This window comes from Salvelinus fontinalis, chromosome 1 (genome assembly GCF_029448725.1).
Source record: "Salvelinus fontinalis isolate EN_2023a chromosome 1, ASM2944872v1, whole genome shotgun sequence".
Taxonomy (NCBI): domain Eukaryota; kingdom Metazoa; phylum Chordata; class Actinopteri; order Salmoniformes; family Salmonidae; genus Salvelinus; species Salvelinus fontinalis.
Genome location: NC_074665.1, coordinates 1,117,463 through 1,139,551, shown reverse-complemented (window position 1 = coordinate 1,139,551; position 22,089 = coordinate 1,117,463). Strand labels below are relative to the sequence as shown.

General features: G+C 44.5%; 1 protein-coding gene across 2 annotated transcripts in view; it reads right to left on the bottom strand.

Annotated features, from left to right (window-relative positions):
* The window catches only part of LOC129862810 (signal-induced proliferation-associated 1-like protein 2), a 145,508-nt gene that overhangs the window by 15,278 nt on the left and 108,141 nt on the right, over window positions 1-22,089 (bottom strand). For both annotated transcript variants that reach the window (XM_055934856.1, XM_055934936.1), the window contains one exon: window positions 17,427-17,558. In XM_055934856.1, coding sequence (XP_055790831.1) covers window positions 17,427-17,558 — 132 coding nt within the window. The remainder of the gene's footprint in view (window positions 1-17,426; window positions 17,559-22,089) is intronic.

The following is a 22,089-nucleotide window of genomic DNA, read 5'->3' as shown; positions in this document are numbered from 1 at the left end:
GTGGACTACTGTTGACCAGGACCCATAGGGCTCCATATAGTGGACTACTGTTGACCAGGACCCATAGGGCTCTATATAGTGGACTACTGTTGACCAGGACCCATAGGGCTCTATATAGTGGACTACTGTTGACCAGGACCCATAGGGCTCTATATAGTGGACTACTGTTGACCAGGACCCATAGGGCTCTATATAGTGGACTACTGTTGACCAGGACCCATAGGGCTCTATATAGTGGACTACTGTTGACCAGGACCCATAGGGCTCTATATAGTGGACTACTGTTGACCAGGACCCATAGGGCTCTATATAGTGGACTACTGTTGACCAGGCCCCATAGGGCTCTATAAAGTGGACTACTGTTGACCAGGACCCACAGGGCTCTATATAGTGGACTACTGTTGACCAGGACCCATAGGGCTCTATATAGTGGACTACTGTTGACCAGGACCCATAGGGCTCTATATAGTGGACTACTGTTGACCAGGACCCAGCTCTATATAGTGGACTACTGTTGACCAGGACCCATAGGGCTCTATATAGTGGACTACTGTTGACCAGGACCCATAGAGCTCTATATAGTGGACTACTGTTGACCAGGACCCATAGGGCTCTATATAGTGGAATATTGTTGACCAGGACCCATAGGGCTCTATATAGTGGACTACTGTTGACCAGGAACAATAGGACTCTATATAGTGGACTACTGTTGACCAGGACCTATAGGGCTCTATATAGTGGGCTACTGTTGACCAGGACCCATAGGGCTCTATATAGTGGACTACTGTTGACCAGGACCCATAGGGCTCTTAATAGTGGACTACTGTTGACCAGGACCCATAGGGCTCTATATAGTGGACTACTGTTGACCAGGACCCATAGGGCTCTATATAGTGGACTACTGTTGACCAGGACCCATAGGGCTCTATATAGTGGACTACTGTTGACCAGGACCCATAGGGCTCTATATAGTGGACTACTGTTGACCAGGACCCATAGGGCTCTATATAGTGGACTACTGTTGACCAGGACCCATAGGGCTCTATATAGTGGACTACTGTTGACCAGGACCCATAGGGCTCTATATAGTGGACTACTGTTGACCAGGACCCATAGGGCTCTATAAAGTGGACTACTGTTGACCAGGACCCACAGGGCTCTATATAGTGGACTACTGTTGACCAGGACCCATAGGGCTCTATATAGTGGACTACTGTTGACCAGGACCCATAGGGCTCTATATAGTGGACTACTGTTGACCAGGACCCATAGGGCTCTATATAGTGGACTACTGTTGACCAGGACCCATAGGGCTCTATATAGTGGACTACTGTTGACCAGGACCCATAGGGCTCTATATAGTGGACTACTGTTGACCAGGACCCATAGGGCTCTATATAATGGACTACTGTTGACCAGGACCCATAGGGCTCTATATAGTGGACTACTGTTGACCAGGACCCATAGGACTCTATATAGTGGACTACTGTTGACAAGGACCCATAGGGCTCTATATAGTGGACTACTGTTGACCAGGACCCATAGGGATCTATATAGTGGACTACTGTTGACCAGGACCCATAGGGCTCTATATAGTGGACTACTGTTGACCAGGACCCATAGGGCTCTATATAGTGGACACTGTTGACCAGGACCCATAGGGCTCTATATAGTGGACTACTGTTGACCAGGACCCATAGGGCTCTATATAGTGGACTACTGTTGACCAGGACCCATAGTGCTCTATATAGTGGACTACTGTTGACCAGGACCCATAGGGCTCTATATAGTGGACTACAGGTTGACCAGGACCCATAGGGCTCTATATAGTGGACTACTGTTGACCAGGACCCATAGGGCTCTATATAGTGGACTACTGTTGACCAGGACCCACAGGGCTCTATATAGTGGACTACTGTTGACCAGGACCCATAGGACTCTATATAGTGGACTACTGTTGACCAGGACCCATAGGACTCTATATAGTGGACTACTGTTGACCAGGACCCATAGGGCTCTATATAGTGGACTACTGTTGACCAGGACCCATAGGGCTCTATATAGTGGACTACTGTTGACCAGGACCCACAGGGCTCTATATAGTGGACTACTGTTGACCAGGACCCAGCTCTATATAGTGGATTACTGTTGACCAGGACCCATAGGGCTCTATATAGTGGACTACTGTTGACCAGGACCCATAGGGCTCTATATAGTGGACTACTGTTGACCAGGACCCATAGGGCTCTATATAGTGGACTACTGTTGACCAGGACCCATAGGGCTCTATATAGTGGACTACTGTTGACCAGGACCCATAGGGCTCTATATAGTGGACTACTGTTGACCAGGACCCATAGGGCTCTATATAGTGGACTACTGTTGACCAGGACCCATAGGGCTCTATATAGTGGACTACTGTTGACCAGGACCCATAGAGCTCTATATAGTGGACTACTGTTGACCAGGACCCATAGGGCTCTATATAGTGGAATACTGTTGACCAGGACCCATAGGGCTCTATATAGTGGACTAATGTTGACCAGGACCCAGCTCTATATAGTGGACTACTGTTGACCAGGACCCATAGGTCTCTATATAGTGAACTACTGTTGACCAGGACCAATAGGACTCTATATAGTGGACTACTGTTGACCAGGACCTATAGGGCTCTATATAGTGGACTACTGTTGACCAGGACCCATAGGGCTCTATATAATGGACTACTGTTGACCAGGACCCATAGGGCTCTATATAGTGGACTACTGTTGACCAGGACCCATAGGGCTCTATATAGTGGACTACTGTTGACCAGGACCCATAGGGCTCTATATAGTGGACTACTGTTGACCAGGACCCATAGGGCTCTATATAGTGGACTACTGTTGACCAGGACCCATAGGGCTCTATATAGTGGACTACTGTTGACCAGGACCCATAGGGCTCTATATAGTGGACTACTGTTGACCAGGACCCATAGGGCTCTATATAGTGGACTACTGTTGACCAGGACCCATAGGGCTCTATATAGTGGACTACTGTTGACCAGGACCCATAGGGCTCTATATAGTGGACTACTGTTGACCAGGACCAACAGGGCTCTATATAGTGGACTACTGTTGACCAGGACCCATAGGACTCTATATAGTGGACTACTGTTGACCAGGACCCATACAGCTCTATATAGTGGACTACTGTTGACCAGGACCCATAGGGCTCTATATAGTGGACTACTGTTGACCAGGACCCATAGGGCTCTATATAGTGGACAGTGTCAGCTCAGAAACAGGTCCCTGTGTTAGCTCTTTGGATCAGGCTTTGAGGGTTACAGAAGGTTAGGGAGAACGGTCTCGGTAAGGTTTCCCTCAACAGGCTGCGTCACAAAGATGGAACAAAACAGTTCCACGAAAGCAGAGACAGAGACTGAAATGTGTCCTCAATGGCACCCTATTCCCTAAATAGTGCACTGCTGTTGACCAGGGCATATAGGGACTAGGGTGCCATTTGGAATGACCGAGTCTGGCACACACATAACAGAAAGGGCTGCTTTGAAAAGCAGATTCCTTTTCAGGCATTTACATGTTCCATTTTCCTGGACGGCAAACAACAGAATCGCCTGAGTAGACTAGAGAGACTGTTTCTGTGAGAGAGTATTGAAGAGAGGGAGACACAAAGAGATGGCAGAGTATTGAGGAGGATATTAAAAAGAGAGAGAGACGGCAGGGTATTGAATAGATGAAGGACATTAAAGAGAGGGAGAGAGCGAGATATCAGAGTATTGAATAGAGGAGGATACTAAAAAAGTGAGAGAGAGAGAGAGACAGCTTGGCTGGAGGCTACAGAGAGAGAGACAGAGAGAGACAGCTTGGCTGGAGGCTACAGAGAGAGAGACAGAGAGAGACAGCTTGGCTGGAGGCTACAGAGAGAGACAGCTTGGCTGCAGGCCAGAGAAGGAGAGAGAGAGACAGAGAGAGACAGCTTGGCTGGAGGCTACAGAGAGAGAGACAGAGAGAGACAGCTTGGCTGGAGGCTACAGAGAGAGAGACAGAGAGAGACAGCTTGGCTGGAGGCTACAGAGAGAGAGACAGAGAGAGACAGAGAGAAACAGCTTGGCTGGAGGCTACAGAGAGAGAGACAGAGAGAGACAGAGAGAAACAGCTTGGTTGGAGGCTACAGAGAGAGAGACAGAGAGAGACAGAGAGAAACAGCTTGGCTGGAGGCTACAGAGAGAGAGACAGAGAGAGACAGCTTGGCTGGAGGCTACAGAGAGAGAGACAGAGAGAGACAGCTTGGCTGGAGGCTACAGAGAGAGAGACAGAGAGAGACAGCTTGGCTGGAGGCTACAGAGAGAGAGACAGAGAGAGACAGCTTGGCTGGAGGCTACAGAGAGAGAGACAGAGAGAGACAGCTTGGCTGGAGGCTACAGAGAGAGAGACAGAGAGAGACAGAGAGAAACAGCTTGGCTGGAGGCTACAGAGAGAGAGACAGAGAGAGACAGCTTGGCTGGAGGCTACAGAGAGAGAGACAGAGAGAGACAGAGAGAAACAGCTTGGCTGGAGGCTACAGAGAGAGAGACAGAGAGAGACAGAGAGAAACAGCTTGGTTGGAGGCTACAGAGAGAGAGACAGAGAGAGACAGAGAGAAACAGCTTGGCTGGAGGCTACAGAGAGAGAGACAGAGAGAGACAGCTTGGCTGGAGGCTACAGAGAGAGAGACAGAGAGAGACGGCTTGGCTGGAGGCTACAGAGAGAGACAGAGAGAGACGGCTTGGCTAGAGGCTACAGAGAGAGACAGAGAGAGACAGAGAGAGACAGAGAGAAACAGCTTGGCTGGAGGCTACAGAGAGAGAGACAGAGAGAGACAGAGAGAAACAGCTTGGCTGGAGGCTACAGAGAGAGAGAGAGAGAGAGAGAGACAGAGAGAAACAGCTTGGCTGGAGGCTACAGAGAGAGAGACAGAGAGAGACAGAGAGAAACAGCTTGGCTGGAGGCTACAGAGAGAGAGACAGAGAGAGACAGAGAGAGAGACAGCTTGGCTGGAGGCTACAGAGAGAGAGACAGAGAGAGACAGAGAGAGACAGCTTGGCTAGAGGCTACAGAGAGAGACGGCTTGGCTAGAGGCTTCAGAGAGAGACAGAGAGAGACAGAGAGAGACATCTAGGCTAGAGGTTACAGAGAGAGACAGAGAGAGACAGAGAGAAACAGCTTGGCTGGAGGCTACAGAGAGAGACAGAGAGAGACAGAGAGAAACAGCTTGGCTGGAGGTTACAGAGAGAGACAGAGAGAGACAGCTTGGCTGGAGGCTACAGAGAGAGACAGAGAGAGACAGAGAGAGACAGCTTGGCTATAGGCTACAGAGAGAGACAGAGAGAGACAGAGAGAGACAGCTTGGCTATAGGCTACAGAGAGAGACAGAGAGAGACAGAGAGAGACAGAGAGAGACAGCTTGGCTGGAGGCTACAGAGAGAGACAGAGAGAGACAGCTTGGCTGAGCATCTTTGATTCATGACAAATTAGTAGTTAGTAGTCATAAACCAAGCAGACACAGAGTGTCTCTATGGTCTACTGGCTAGCTGTCTATTTATAGTACTGTGTGTGTGTGAGTGACAGAGTGTCTACAACAGATCAAATCTCAGACAGAGGTTGTTCAGGAGGTTGAACTCTCCTAATGTCTATCAAAAGGATCGATGCTTTAAATCCAGACAGAGAAGAGTACATGCTATGAATAGACAGCTAGCTAGTAGACCAGAGAGAAGAGTACTATAAATAGACAGCTAGCTAGTAGACCAGAGAGAAGAGTACTATAAATAGACAGCTAGCTAGTAGACCATAGAGAAGAGTACTATAAATAGACAGCTAGCTAGTAGACCATAGAGAAGAGTACTATAAATAGACAGCTAGCTAGTAGACCAGAGAGAAGAGTACTATAAATAGACAGCTAGCTAGTAGACCAGAGAGAAGAGTACTATAAATAGACAGCTAGCTAGTAGACCAGAGAGAAGAGTACTATAAATAGACAGCTAGCCAGTAGACCAGAGAGAAGAGTACTATAAATAGACAGCTAGCTAGTAGACCATAGAGAAGAGTACTATAAATAGACAGCTAGCTAGTAGACCATAGAGAAGAGTACTATAAATAGACAGCTAGCTAGTAGACCATAGAGAAGAGTACTATAAATAGACAGCTAGCTAGTAGACCAGAGAGAAGAGTACTATAAATAGACAGCTAGCTAGTAGACCATAGAGAAGAGTACTATAAATAGACAGCTAGCTAGTAGACCAGAGAGAAGAGTACTATAAATAGACAGCTCGCTAGTAGACCAGAGAGAAGAGTACTATAAATAGACAGCTAGCTAGTAGACAATAGAGAAGAGTACTATAAATAGACAGCTAGCTAGTAGAACAGAGAGAAGAGTACTATAAATAGACAGCTAGCTAGTAGACCAGAGAGAAGAGTACTATAAATAGACAGCTAGCTAGTAGACCAGAGAGAAGAGTACTATAAATAGACAGCTAGCTAGTAGACCATAGAGAAGAGTACTATAAATAGACAGCTGGCTAGTAGACCAGAGAGAAGAGTACTATAAATAGACAGCTAGCTAGTAGACCAGAGAGAAGAGTACTATAAATAGACAGCTAGCTAGTAGACCATAGAGAAGAGTACTATAAATAGACAGCTAGCTAGTAGACCATAGAGAAGAGTACTATAAATAGACAGCTAGCCAGTAGACCATAGAGAAGAGTACTATAAATAGACAGCTAGCTAGTAGACCATAGAGAAGAGTACTATAAATAGACAGCTAGCTAGTAGACCATAGAGAAGAGTACTATAAATAGACAGCTAGCTAGTAGACCATAGAGAAGAGTACTATAAATAGACAGCTAGCTAGTAGACCATAGAGAAGAGTACTATAAATAGACAGCTAGCTAGTAGACCATAGAGAAGAGTACTATAAATAGACAGCTAGCTAGTAGACCATAGAGAAGAGTACTATAAATAGACAGCTAGCTAGTAGACCATAGAGAAGAGTACTACAAATAGACAGCTAGCTAGTAGACCAGAGAGAAGAGTACTATAAATAGACAGCTAGCTAGTAGACCATAGAGAAGAGTACTATAAATAGACAGCTAGCTAGTAGACCATAGAGAAGAGTACTACAAATAGACAGCTAGCTAGTAGACCATAGAGAAGAGTACTATAAATAGACAGCTAGCTAGTAGACCATAGAGAAGAGTACTATAAATAGACAGCTAGCTAGTAGACCATAGAGAAGAGTACTAAGAATAGACAGCTAGCTAGTAGACCATAGAGAAGAGTACTATGAATAGACAGCTAGCTAGTAGACCAGAGAGAAGAGTACTATAAATAGACAGCTAGCTAGTTGACCATAGAGAAGAGTACTATGAATAGACAGCTAGCTAGTAGACCAGAGAGAAGAGTACTATGCATAGACAGCTAGCTAGTAGACCATAGAGAAGAGTACTATAAATAGACAGCTAGCTAGTAGACCATAGAGAAGAGTACTATGAATAGACAGCTAGCTAGTAGACCATAGAGAAGAGTACTATGCATAGACAGCTAGCTAGTAGACCAGAGAGAAGAGTACTATGCATAGACAGCTAGCTAGTAGACCATAGAGAAGAGTACTATAAATAGACAGCTAGCTAGTAGACCATAGAGAAGAGTACTATAAATAGACAGCTAGCTAGTAGACCATAGAGAAGAGTACTATAAATAGACAGCTAGCTAGTAGACCAGAGAGAAGAGTACTATAAATAGACAGCTAGCTAGTAGACCAGAGAGAAGAGTACTATGCATAGACAGCTAGCTAGTAGACCATAGAGAAGAGTACTATGCATAGACAGCTAGCTAGTAGACCATAGAGAAGAGTACTGTGAATAGACAGCTAGCTAGTAGACCAGAGAGAAGAGTACTATAAATAGACAGCCAGCTAGTAGACCATAGATAAGAGTACTATAAATAGACAGCTAGCTAGTAGACCATAGAGAAGAGTACTATAAATAGACAGCTAGCTAGTAGACACTAGAGAAGAGTACTATAAATAGACAGTTTGTCACGATCGTGTGGAGGATTGACGGACCAAAACGCAGCTTTAGGAAAATAAGCCATCTCCTTTTTATTGATGAAGAAGGCAAACGAAACAAACACACTTACGAACTAAACAAAACAAGAAAACGATCGTGAAGCTAAATAACGATGTGCACACACAGGCTACAAACGTATCACATAGACAACTACTCACATCAAATGAAAGCCTATGGCTACCCTAAATATGCTCCCAATCAGAGACAACAGAAATCAGCTGTCTCTAATTGGGAACTCATTCAGGCAACCATAGACTCTCCTAGACAACTAAACATACATAGACAACGCTAGACACATGTACTCAACACAAACCCATATACTACACCCAACACCCCCTTTACCATAGAATCACCCAAAACCAACAAAACACAAACATTCCCCATGTCACACCCTGACCTAACTAAAATAATAAAGAAAACAAAGAATACTAAGGCCAGGGCGTGGCACAGCTAGCTAGTAGACACTAGAGAAGAGTACTATAAATAGACAGCTAGCCAGTAGACCAGAGAGAAGAGTACTATAAATAGACAGCTAGCTAGTAGACCAGAGAGAAGAGTACTATAAATAGACAGCTAGCTAGTAGACCATAGAGAAGAGTACTATAAATAGACAGCTAGCCAGTAGACCATAGAGAAGAGTACTATAAATAGACAGCTAGCTAGTAGACCATAGAGAAGAGTACTATGAATAGACAGCTAGCTAGTAGACCATAGAGAAGAGTACTATAAATAGACAGCTAGCTAGTAGACCAGAGAGAAGAGTACTATGAATAGACAGCTAGCTAGTAGACCATAGAGAAGAGTACTATAAATAGACAGCTAGCCAGTAGACCATAGAGAAGAGTACTATAAATAGACAGCTAGCTAGTAGACCATAGAGAAGAGTACTATGAATAGACAGCTAGCTAGTAGACCATAGAGAAGAGTACTATAAATAGACAGCTAGCTAGTAGACCATAGAGAAGAGTACTATAAATAGACAGCTAGCTAGTAGACCATAGAGAAGAGTACTATAAATAGACAGCTAGCTAGTAGACCATAGAGAAGAGTACTATAAATAGACAGCTAGCTAGTAGACCATAGAGAAGAGTTCTATAAATAGACAGCTAGCTGGTAGACCATAGAGAAGAGTACTATAAATAGACAGCTAGCTAGTAGACCATAGAGAAGAGTACTATAAATAGACAGCTAGCTAGTAGACCATAGAGAAGAGTACTATAAATAGACAGCTAGCTAGTAGACCATAGAGAAGAGTACTATGAATAGACAGCTAGCTAGTAGACCAGAGAGAAGAGTACTATAAATAGACAGCTAGCTAGTAGACCATAGAGAAGAGTACTATAAATAGACAGCTAGCTAGTAGACCAGAGAGAAGAGTACTATAAATAGACAGCTAGCTAGTAGACCATAGAGAAGAGTACTATAAATAGACAGCCAGCTAGTAGACCATAAAGAAGAGTACTATGAATAGACAGCTAGCTAGTAGACCATAGAGAAGAGTACTATGAATAGACAGCTAGCTAGTAGACCATAGAGAAGAGTACTATGAATAGACAGCTAGCTAGTAGACCATAGAGAAGAGTACTATAAATAGACAGCCAGCTAGTAGACCATAAAGAAGAGTACTATGAATAGACAGCTAGCTAGTAGACCAGAGAGAAGAGTACTATAAATAGACAGCTAGCTAGTAGACCATAGAGAAGAGTACTATAAATAGACAGCCAGCTAGTAGACCATAAAGAAGAGTACTATGAATAGACAGCTAGCTAGTAGACCAGAGAGAAGAGTACTATAAATAGACAGCTAGCTAGTAGACCATAGAGAAGAGTACTATAAATAGACAGCCAGCTAGTAGACCATAAAGAAGAGTACTATGAATAGACAGCTAGCCAGTAGACCATAGAGAAGAGTACTATGAATAGACAGCTAGCTAGTAGACCATAGAGAAGAGTACTATAAATAGACAGCCAGCTAGTAGACCATAAAGAAGAGTACTATGAATAGACAGCTAGCCAGTAGACCATAGAGAAGAGTACTATGAATAGACAGCTAGCTAGTAGACCAGAGAGAAGAGTACTATAAATAGACAGCTAGCTAGTAGACCATAGAGAAGAGTACTATAAATAGACAGCTAGCTAGTAGACCAGAGAGAAGAGTATTATAAATAGACAGCTAGCTAGTAGACCATAGAGAAGAGTACTATGAATAGACAGCTAGCTAGTAGACCATAGAGAAGAGTACTATGAATAGACAGCTAGCCAGTAGACCATAGAGAAGAGTACTATGAATAGACAGCTAGCTAGTAGACCATAGAGAAGAGTACTATAAATAGACAGCCAGCTAGTAGACCATAGAGAAGAGTACTATAAATAGACAGCCAGCTAGTAGACCATAGAGAAGAGTACTATGAATAGACAGCTAGCTAGTAGACCATAAAGAAGAGTACTATGAATAGACAGCTAGCCAGTAGACCATAAAGAAGAGTACTATGAATAGACAGCTAGCCAGTAGACCATAGAGAAGAGTAGATGCTATGAATAGACAGCTAGCTAGTAGACCATAGAGAAGAGTACATGCTATGAATAGACAGCTAGCCAGTAGACCATAGAGAAGAGTAGATGCTATGAATAGACAGCTAGCCAGTAGACCATAGAGAAGAGTACTATGAATAGACAGCTAGCCAGTAGACCATAGAGAAGAGTACTATGAATAGACAGCTAGCCAGTAGACCATAGAGAAGAGTACTATGAATAGACAGCTAGCTAGTAGACCATAGAGAAGAGAAACGGAGGCACAGAGAAAGAGCCATTCAATCACTATTGTCTGCAGGGAGAGGAAATACAATTACCTGTTCATTGATTGGATTTGAATAGCACTTTTCTACCAACTGAGGTAGTCAAAGAGCTTTACAAAGTAGTGGGAAACACCTGGTCCACCATCAATGTGTAGCACCCTCCTGGGTGATCCACGGCGACCATTCGGTCTTATTTAGCAAAATTAGATTATTTTTTTTTTTTCTTAATTGGATGAAAGTAGAGACTCAGAGCTACAAAATAATAGATCATACACTGCATTTTTTAGAAACAAAGAGAGAAAGTAATTCTGCTTGAATTAGTTGATAAACACGCTTTTTGAGAAAATGGCCTGTGAATGTTTTGGTATCTAGCGGAGAGCTCCTCTTTGTCTCCACCCATTCAGCATCGTTCACACCCTCTTAAGGTTTGAATACATATATCGAATACAAAGTGGGATATGGGTCGTACGGCTTCCACTAGATGTCAACAGTCTTTAGAACCGTGTCTGATGCTTCTACTGTAAAGTTGGGCCGAGGGAGAGGGGAATTAGTCAGGTCTATCATGAGCTGACCATGACCTGACCATGCACGTTCACATGAGAGTGAGCTCTGTTCCATCGCACTTCTGAAGACAATGGAATTCTCCGGTTGGAACGTTATTCAAGATTTATGTTAAAAACATCCTAAAGATTGATTCAATACATCGTTTGACATGTTTCTACTGACTGTTACGGAACTTTTTGACATTTCGTCTGATTTTAGTGAACGCGCTTCCTGACTTTGGATTTGTTTACCAAACGCGCTAACAAAAGAAGCTATTTGGACATAAATGATGGACATTACCAAACAAAACAAACATTTATTGTGGAAGTGGGAGTCCTGGGATTGCATTCTGACGAACATCAGCAAAGGTAAGTGAAGATTTATAAATGTTATTTATGAGTTTTGTTGACTGCACAATTTGGCGGGTAACTGTATGGCTTCCTTTTGTGGCTGAACGCTGTTCTCAGATTATTGAATATTGTGCTTTTGCCGTAAAGCTTTTTGAAATCTGACACACTTGTTCTTAATGCAACCGCTGTATCTTTAATTCTATGTAAAACATGTATCTTTCATCAAAGTTGATGATGAGTATTTCTGTTATTAGATGTGGCTCTCTGCAATTTCTCCGGATATTTTGGAGGCATTTCTGAACATGGCGCCAATGTAAACTGAGGTTTTTGGATATAAATATGAACTTTATCGAACAAGACATATATGTATTGTGTAACATGAAGTCCTATGAGTGTCATATGATGAAGATCATCAAAGGTTAGTGATTCATTTTATCTCTATTTCTGCTTTCTGTGATTTGGCGGTGACCTAACATAATCGTTTGTTGTGATTTCGCTGTAAAGCCTTTTTGAAATCAGACACTGTGGTGGGATTAACAAGAAGTGTATCTTTAAAATGATGTGTAATACTTGTATACTTGAGGAATTTTAATTATGAGATTTCTGTTGTTTGAATTTGGCGCCCTGCACTTTCACTGGCTGTTGTCATATGGATCCCGTTAACGGGATTGAAGACCTAAGTTAAACAACAATGAACATGGCGCTAATACCTTGCATGAATCTGCTGGGAGCTAACAGGTTCAATGTTAGCTAGCTAAAATTAGGCTCTGACTAGCAAAGCAAAAGGTTCTGGGATACGAATAACAATGTCATACACGTAACGTTATCTAGGGAGCCAGTCACTGTTAGTACTGTTAGCTAGCTAGCTAACAGTACAATTTAGCTTGAAATGAAACCGCTTTCTGTAAAAATTTGAAATCTGTAATATCTGAAAATGTAGGTAGCTAGACTATCTTACCCGTATACATCATCATGCATGATAGACGCGTCTCGCTGTCACGGATTCCATGCCACGGTTGCCCTTAGTTTGAAGATGTAATCCAGAGACAGGTGTTTTCTCCATCTCTTTAGTTATCAGACTCTAATTCCACTGATTTCAAAACTCGGTCCTCCAGAAAGTGGAGAGCAACACTGATGCAGCATTTTGAAAAACAGGTTTACCAACACAGATTGACCAGCTCCAATAGACAGAAGCCTTCTACATGGCAGACCAATCCGAACTCCTCTCTCGGCATGTCCAGCCCACTCATTATCTCAACCAATCATCGCTAGTGGGAAGGTTGCTGACTTTTTCTGTGGCTTAACCAACTAGGCTCCTAATTTAACAATTTTATTCGTATTTACAGATGCCACACAAGTTTTTTACTAAGGCACATGAAAGTTACATGTTCCAGAAGGCATTTCTGCCAAAAAACAAAAACAAAAAATAGATAAACTATTAAATTGGCTCTCCTGTGATGTCGTGACTTCCGGCATACGACTAGTTTCCTGAAATGGGTCTCATTCGTGTGCCAGAATGCTCAACACACATCCGATATCAGGTGGAGAGGTGAGGAGTGATATATGCCCATTAGGAATGAGGGGGACGATTAGGTGGTCATGGTCAGCAACTGGTCTCCCATCCAGGGACCGACCAGGACCAACCCTGCTTAGCTTCAGAGGCCAGCTAGCAGTCGGATGCAGGGTGGTTAGGGTTAGGGGATTTCAGCTCAGTGAAATTATGGGTCTCTCTTCGTCAGAGATTCTACAATAGTTAGAGATTCTACAGTAGTTATCACTTCTACTGTAGTTAGAGATTCTACAGTAGTTAACACTTCTACTGTAGTTAGATATTCTACACTAGTTAGAGATTCTTCAGTATTTAGAGCGTCTACGGTAGTTAGATATTCTACAGTAGTTAGAGCTTCTAAGGTAGTTAGAGATTCTACAGTAGTTAGAACTTCTACAGTAGTTAGAGCTTCTACAGTACTTAAAGCTTCTACAGTAGTTAGAGATTCTACAGTAGTTAGAGATTCTTCAGTAGTTAGAGCTTCTACAGTACTTAAAGCTTCTACGGTAGTTAGAGATTCTACAGTAGTTAGAGAGACTAACACAAAACAGCAGATTGGAAGTGTAGTGAAGTGTAGTGGGAAGGAGAGAGGAGAACGACTAATACAAAACAGCAGATTGGAAGTGTAGTGAAGTGTAGTGGGAAAGAGAGAGGAGAATGACTAACACAAAGCAGCAGATTGGAAGGGTAGTGAGAAGGAGAGAGGAGAACGACAAACACAAAACAGCAGATTGGAAGTGTAGTGAAGTGTAGTGGGAAGGAGAGAGGAGAATGACTAACACAAAGCAGCAGATTGGAAGTGTAGTGGGAAGGAGAGAGGAGAACGACTAACACAAAGCAGCAGATTGGAAGTGTAGTGAGAAGGAGAGAGGAGAACGACTAACACAAAACAGCAGATTGGCAGTGTAGTGAAGTGTAGTGGGAAGGAGAGAGGAGAACGACTAACACAAAACAGCAGATTGGAAGTGTAGTGAAGTGTAGTGGGAAGGAGAGAGGAGAACGACTAACACAAAACAGCAGATTGGAAGTGTAGTGGGAAGGAGAGAGGAGAACGACTAACACAAAGCAGCAGATTGGAAGTGTAGTGGGAAGGAGAGAGGAGAACGACTAACACAAAGCAGCAGATTGGAAGTGTAGTGAGATGGAGAGAGGAGAACGACTAACACAAAGCAGCAGATTGGAAGTGTAGTGGGATGGAGAGAGGAGAACGACTAACACAAAGCAGCAGATTGGAAGTGTAGTGAAGTGTAGTGGGAAGGAGAGAGGAGAACGACTAACACACAGCAGCAGATTGGAAGTGTAGTGAAGTGTAGTGGTAAGGAGAGAGGAGAACGACTAACACACAGCAGCAGATTGGAAGTGTAGTGGGAAGAAGAGAGGAGAACGACTAACACAAAGCAGCAGATTGGAAGTGTAGTGAAGTGTAGTGGGAAGGAGAGAGGAGAACGACTAACACAAAGCAGCATATTGGAAGTGTAGTGAGATGGAGAGAGGAGAACGACTAACACAAAGCAGCAGATTGGAACTGTAGTGAAGTGTAGTGGTAAGGAGAGAGGAGAACGACTAACACAAAGCAGCAGATTGGAAGTGTAGTGGAAAGGAGAGAGGAGAACGACTAACACAAAGCAGCAGATTGGAAGTGTAGTGAAGTGTAGTGGTAAGGAGAGAGGAGAACGACTAACACACAGCAGCAGATTGGAAGTGTAGTGGGAAGGAGAGAGGAGAACGACTAACACAAAGCAGCAGATTGGAAGTGTAGTGAAGTGTAGTGGGAAGGAGAGAGGAGAACGACTAACACAAAGCAGCAGATTGGAAGTGTAGTGAGATGGAGAGAGGAGAACGACTAACACAAAGCAGCAGATTGGAACTGTAGTGAAGTGTAGTGGTAAGGAGAGAGGAGAACGACTAACACAAAGCAGCAGATTGGAAGGGTAGTGGAAAGGAGAGAGGAGAACGACTAACACACAGCAGCAGATTGGAAGGGTAGTGGAAAGGAGAGAGGAGAACGACTAACACAAAGCAGCAGATTGGAAGTGTAGTGAAGGGTACTGGAAAGGAGAGAGGAGAACGACTAACACAAAGCAGCAGATTGGAAGTGTAGTGAGATGGAGAGAGGAGAACGACTAACACAAAGCAGCAGATTGGAACTGTAGTGAAGTGTAGTGGTAAGGAGAGAGGAGAACGACTAACACAAAGCAGCAGATTGGAAGGGTAGTGGAAAGGAGAGAGGAGAACGACTAACACACAGCAGCAGATTGGAAGTGTAGTGAAGTGTAGTGGGAAGGAGAGAGGAGAACGACTAACACAAAGCAGCAGATTGGAAGTGTAGTGGAAAGGAGAGAGGAGAACGACTAACACACAGCAGCAGATTGGAAGGGTAGTGGAAAGGAGAGAGGAGAACGACTAACACACAGCAGCAGATTGGAAGGGTAGTGGAAAGGAGAGAGGAGAACGACTAACACAAAGCAGCAGATTGGAAGTGTAGTGGAAAGGAGATAGGAGAACGACTAACACACAGCAGCAGATTGGAAGTGTAGTGGAAAGGAGAGAGGAGAACGACTAACACACAGCAGCAGATTGGAAGTGTAGTGGAAAGGAGAGAGGAGAACGACTAACACACAGCAGCAGATTGGAAGGGTAGTGGAAAGGAGAGAGGAGAACAACTAACACAAAGCAGCAGATTGGAAGTGTAGTGAAGTGTAGTGGGAAGGAGAGAGGAGAACGACTAACACAAAGCAGCAGATTGGAAGTGTAGTGAGATGGAGAGAGGAGAACGACTAACACAAAGCAGCAGATTGGAACTGTAGTGAAGTGTAGTGGTAAGGAGAGAGGAGAACGACTAACACAAAGCAGCAGATTGGAAGTGTAGTGGAAAGGAGAGAGGAGAACGACTAACACAAAGCAGCAGATTGGAAGTGTAGTGAAGTGTAGTGGTAAGGAGAGAGGAGAACGACTAACACACAGCAGCAGATTGGAAGTGTAGTGGGAAGGAGAGAGGAGAACGACTAACACAAAGCAGCAGATTGGAAGTGTAGTGAAGTGTAGTGGGAAGGAGAGAGGAGAACGACTAACACAAAGCAGCAGATTGGAAGTGTAGTGAGATGGAGAGAGGAGAACGACTAACACACAGCAGCAGATTGGAAGTGTAGTGGAAAGGAGAGAGGAGAACGACTAACACAAAGCAGCAGATTGGAAGGGTAGTGGAAAGGAGAGAGGAGAACGACTAACACACAGCAGCAGATTGGAAGGGTAGTGGAAAGGAGAGAGGAGAACGACTAACACAAAGCAGCAGATTGGAAGTGTAGTGAAGGGTACTGGAAAGGAGAGAGGAGAACGACTAACACAAAGCAGCAGATTGGAAGTGTAGTGAGATGGAGAGAGGAGAACGACTAACACAAAGCAGCAGATTGGAACTGTAGTGAAGTGTAGTGGTAAGGAGAGAGGAGAACGACTAACACACAGCAGCAGATTGGAAGGGTAGTGGAAAGGAGAGAGGAGAACGACTAACACACAGCAGCAGATTGGAAGGGTAGTGGAAAGGAGAGAGGAGAACGACTAACACAAAGCAGCAGATTGGAAGTGTAGTGAGATGGAGAGAGGAGAACGACTAACACAAAGCAGCAGATTGGAAGTGTAGTGAGATGGAGAGAGGAGAACGACTAACACAAAGCAGCAGATTGGAACTGTAGTGAAGTGTAGTGGTAAGGAGAGAGGAGAACGACTAACACAAAGCAGCAGATTGGAAGGGTAGTGGAAAGGAGAGAGGAGAACGACTAACACACAGCAGCAGATTGGAAGTGTAGTGAAGTGTAGTGGTAAGGAGAGAGGAGAACGACTAACACAAAGCAGCAGATTGGAAGGGTAGTGGAAAGGAGAGAGGAGAACGACTAACACAAAGCAGCAGATTGGAAGGGTAGTGGAAAGGAGAGAGGAGAACGACTAACACAAAGCAGCAGATTGGAAGTGTAGTGGGAAGGAGAGGAGAACGACTAACACAAAACAGTTACAATATCAAACAGTGGCAGCAACACACATGCTCACGATCACACAGACGCTAGTGCACACACACACTCCCCTGTTTCTTACCTTCAAAAGTGCGTGCAGCGTCCACCAGGTGTGACCAGTCGAGTCCGGAGGCGGGGTCAGGAAGGGGCATGAGACCAGGGTCGTTGAACTTTGACCTGTCAGCCAGCGAGCCGTCAGAGAACCAGAACTCATCTCAAGAGAGAGAGAGAGAAGACAGGCAGATCAGTGACCAGTACATACATGATCTTTGACTTCAGGTAATTTATAGATTAATCCAAATGAATTCACCTCTAGCACAGAACCAGAGAAAATGTCAAACAGGCCTTCCTGGAGAAGGCCCTTATAACCACCAACAGGAACAACTGTTCTGTCAACAAGAACACTAAATCTTGTAAGAAAGACCAAACAAGACCCAGTGTCCTTGGCTAGGAGCCATACACAAGACCCAGTGTCCTTGGCTAGGAGCTGTACACAAGACCCAGTGTCCTTGGCTAGGAGCCGTACACAAGACCCAGTGTCCTTGGCTAGGAGCTGTACACAAGACCCAGTGTCCTTGGCTAGGAGCCCTCCCCAAGACCCAGTGTCCTTAGCCAGGAGCTGTACACAAGACCCAGTGTCCTTGGCTAGGAGCCCTCCCCAAGACCCAGTGTCCTTAGCTAGGAGCCATACACAAGTTCCAGTGTCCTTGGCTAGGAGCTGTACACAAGACCCAGTGTCCTTGGCTAGGAGCCCTCCCCAAGACCCAGTGTCCTTAGCTAGGAGCTGTACACACGTCCCAGTGTCCTTGGCTAGGAGCTGTACACAAGACCCAGTGTCCTTGGCTAGGAGCCCTCCCCAAGACCCAGTGTCCTTAGCTAGGAGCCATACACAAGACCCAGTGTCCTTGGCCAGGAGCCCTCCACAAGACCCAGTGTCCTTGGCTAGGAGCCGTACACGAGACCCAGAGAGCATCACATTAGCCCCGGGTCAAAGGTCTGCTAAAGGAGTAGAGCGATGCCACAGTTCCAGTCACCGAGGACAGTAGTCTTTTCTGAGCTCTTATAAAACCACATCCTAAACATTGTGTTAACTAGTCCTAATGGAATATGAATGTATTCATCCTAACCATTGTGTTAACTAGTCCTAATGGAATATGAATGTATTCATCCTAACCATTGTGTTAACCAGTCCTAATGGAATATGAATGTATTCATCCTAACCATTGTGTTAACCAGTCCTAATGGAATATGAATGTATTCATCCTAACCATTGTGTTAACTAGTCCTAATGGAATATGAATGTATTCATCCTAAACATTGTGTTAACTAGTCCTAATGGAATATGAATGTATTCATCCTAACCATTGTGTTAACTAGTCCTAATGGAATATGAATGTATTCATCCTAACCATTGTGTTAACTAGTCCTAAATGTTAAATATTCCCATTACAGTCTCCCATCAACAACCCCTTTCTTTCCATTCCATTTCAATTGAAGGGGCTTTATGCATATGTTTACATTGCCAAAGCAAATCAAAAAGATAAACAAAAGTGAAATAAACAATACAAATTTCTAATTAAACAGTAAACTCACAAAAGTTCAAAAGGAATAGAGACATTTCAAATGTCATATTATATTTATATACAGTGTTGTAACGATGTGCAAGTAGTTAAATTACAAAATGGAAAATAAATAAACATAATTATGGGTTGTATTTACAATGGTGTTTGTTCTTCACTGGTTGCCCTTTTCTTGTGGCAACAGGTCACAAATCTTGCTGCTGTGATGCACACTGTGGAATTTCACCCAGTAGATATGGGAGTTTATCATTATTGGCTTAGTTTTCGAATTCTTTGTGGATCTGTGTGATCTGAGGGAAATATGTGTCTCTAATATGGTCATACATTTGGCAGGAGGTTAGGAAGTGCAGCTCAGTTTCCACCTCATTTTGTGGGCAGTGTGCACATAGCCTGTCTTCTCTCGAGAGCCATGTCTGCCTACGGCGGCCTTTCTCAATAGCAAGGCTATGCTCACTGAGTCTGTACATAGTCAAAGCTTTCCTTAAGTTTGGGTCAGTCACAGTTGTCAGGTATTCTGCCACTGTGTACTCTCTGTTTAGGGCCAAATAGCATTCTAGTTTGCTCAATCTAGTTTTACTTTCCAATGTGTTAAGTAATTATCTTTTTGTTTTCTCATGATTCGTGTATTAGGTTGTACTCTTTCCCTCCCTATCCTTCCCTTCCACTATATCTGCCTCTCTCTCTCTTCCCTCCTCTCTCTCTCTTCCCTCCTCTCTCTCCCTCTCTCTTCCCTCCTCTCTCTCTTCCCTCCTCTCTCTCTCTTCCCTCCTCTCTCTCTTCCCTCCTCTCTCTCTCTTCCCTCCTCTCTCTCTCTTCCCTCCTCTCTCTCCCTCTCTCTTCCCTCCTCTCTCTCTTCCCTCCTCTCTCTCTCTTCCCTCCTCTCTCTCTCTTCCCTCTCTCTCTCTCTCTCTCTCTCTCTCTCTCTCTCTCTCTCTCTCTCTCTCTCTCTCTCTCTCTTCCCTCCTCTCTCTCTCTTCTCTCTCTCTTCCCTCCTCTCTCTCTCTCTCTCTCTCTCTCTTCCCTCCTCTCTCTCTCTTCCCTCCTCTCTCTCTCTTCCCTCTCTCTCTCTCTCTCTCTCTTCCCTCCTCTCTCTCTCTTCCCTCCTCTCTCTCTTCCCTCTCTCTCTCTTCCCTCCTCTCTCTCTCTTCCCTCCTCCCATCTCTCTCTCTCTTCCCTCCTCTCTCTCTTCCCTCTCTCTCTCTTCCCTCCTCTCCTCTCTCTCTCTCTCTTCCCTCCTCTTCTCTCTCTCCCTCTCTCTCTTCCCTCCTCTCTCTCTCTTCCCTTCTTTCCTCTCTCTCTTCCCTCCTCTCTCTCTCTTCCCTCCTCCCCTCTCTCTCCCTCTCTCTCTCTCTTCCCTCCTCTCCTCTCTCTCTCTCTTCCCTCCTCTCCTCTCTCTCTCTCTCTCGTCCCTCCTCTCCTCTCTCTCTCTCTTCCCTCCTCTCCTCTCTCTCTCTCGTCCCTCCTTTCCTCTCTCTCTTCCCTCCTCTTTCTCTCTTCCCTCCTCCCCTCTCTCTCCCTCTCTCTCTCTCGTCCCTCCTCTCCTCTCTGTCTCTCTCTTCCCTCCTCTCCTCTCTCTCGTCCCTCCTTTCCTCTCTCTCTCTTCCCTTCTCTCCTCTCTCTTCCCTTCTCTCCTCTCTCTCTCTCTCTCTGACCCTCTCATCCCTCCTCTCCTCTCTCTCTCTCTTCCCTCCTCTCCTCTCTGTCTCTCTCTTCCCTCCTCTCTCTCTCTCTCTCTGACCCTCTCATCCCTCCTTTCCTCTCTCTCCCTTGGTCGCTCTATCTTTCCCTCTGTCTATGTCTCTCTCTTGCTTGCTCTCTCCCTCTCTTTCAGCACTCTCCTTGACAGACAGGGAATGTAATATACAGGCTCTTATTTCACAGAGAAGGCTTTGAAAATGACAGGAGAGCCGGGAGAGTGAGAAAGAGAGTGAGAGCGAGAGAGAGAGATAATTCTCTTCCTCCAATTTGAGTCTCTTTGACTCAGAGTGATCAACTATTTGCCAAATTGGAAGGTTTTAGTGTGGGGGAGAAAGATGGAGAGAAGAGAGAGCTCGTAACATCTACCCTTCACAACAATCAGGCATCCATCAGGCATGACAGTTACGAGAAGGCAACGGGAAAAGAGACAGCTAAGAGGGTGAATAAAGAAGACCCACCAAGAGAGAAGAACCAGCTAAGAGAGAAGAACCAGCTAAGAGGGTAAGGAGAGAAGAACCAGCTAAGAGGATGAAGAGAGAAGAACCAGCTAAGAGGGTGAAGAGAGAAGAACCAGCTAAGAGGATGAAGAGAGAAGAACCAGCTAAGAGGGTAAAGAGAGAAGAACAAGCTAAGAGGGTAAAGAGAGAAGAACCAGCTAAGAGGGTAAAGAGAGAAGAACCAGCTAAGAGGGTAAAGAGAGAAGAACCAGTTAAGAGGGTAAAGAGAGAAGAACCAGCTAAGAGGGTGAAGAGAGAAGAACCAGCTAAGAGAGAAGAACCAGCTAGAGGATGAAAAGAGAAGAACCAGCTAAGAGAGAAGAACCAGCTAGAGGATGAAAAGAGAAGAACCAGCTAAGAGGGTAAAGAGAGAAGAACCAGCTAAGAGGGTGAAGAGAGAAGAACCAGCTTAGAGGGTAAAGAGAGAAGAACCAGCTAAGAGGGTGAAGAGAGAAGAACCAGCTAACTGAGAAGAACCAGCTAAGAGGGTAAAGAGAGAAGAACAAGCTAAGAGGGTAAAGAGAGAAGAACCAGCTAAGAGGGTGAAGAGAGAAGAACCATCTAAGAGGGAAGAACCAGCTAAGAGGAAGAAGAGAGAATAACCAGCTAAGAGGGTGAAGAGAGAAGAACAAGCTAAGAGGGTAAAGAGAGAAGAACCAGCTAAGAGGGTAAAGAGAGAAGAACCAGCTAAGAGGATGAAGAGAGAAGAACCAGCTAAGAGAGAAGAACCAGCTAAGAGGGTGAAGAGAGAAGAACCAGCTAAGAGGGTAAAGAGAGAAGAACCAGCTAAGAGGGTAAAGAGAGAAGAACCAGCTAGAGGATGAAGCGAGAAGAACCAGCTAAGAGGGTAAAGAGAGAAGAACCAGCTAAGAGGGTAAAGAGAGAAGAACCAGCTAAGAGGGTAAAGAGAGAAGAACCAGCTAAGAGGGTAAAGAGAGAAGAACCAGCTAAGAGAGAAGAACCAGCTAGA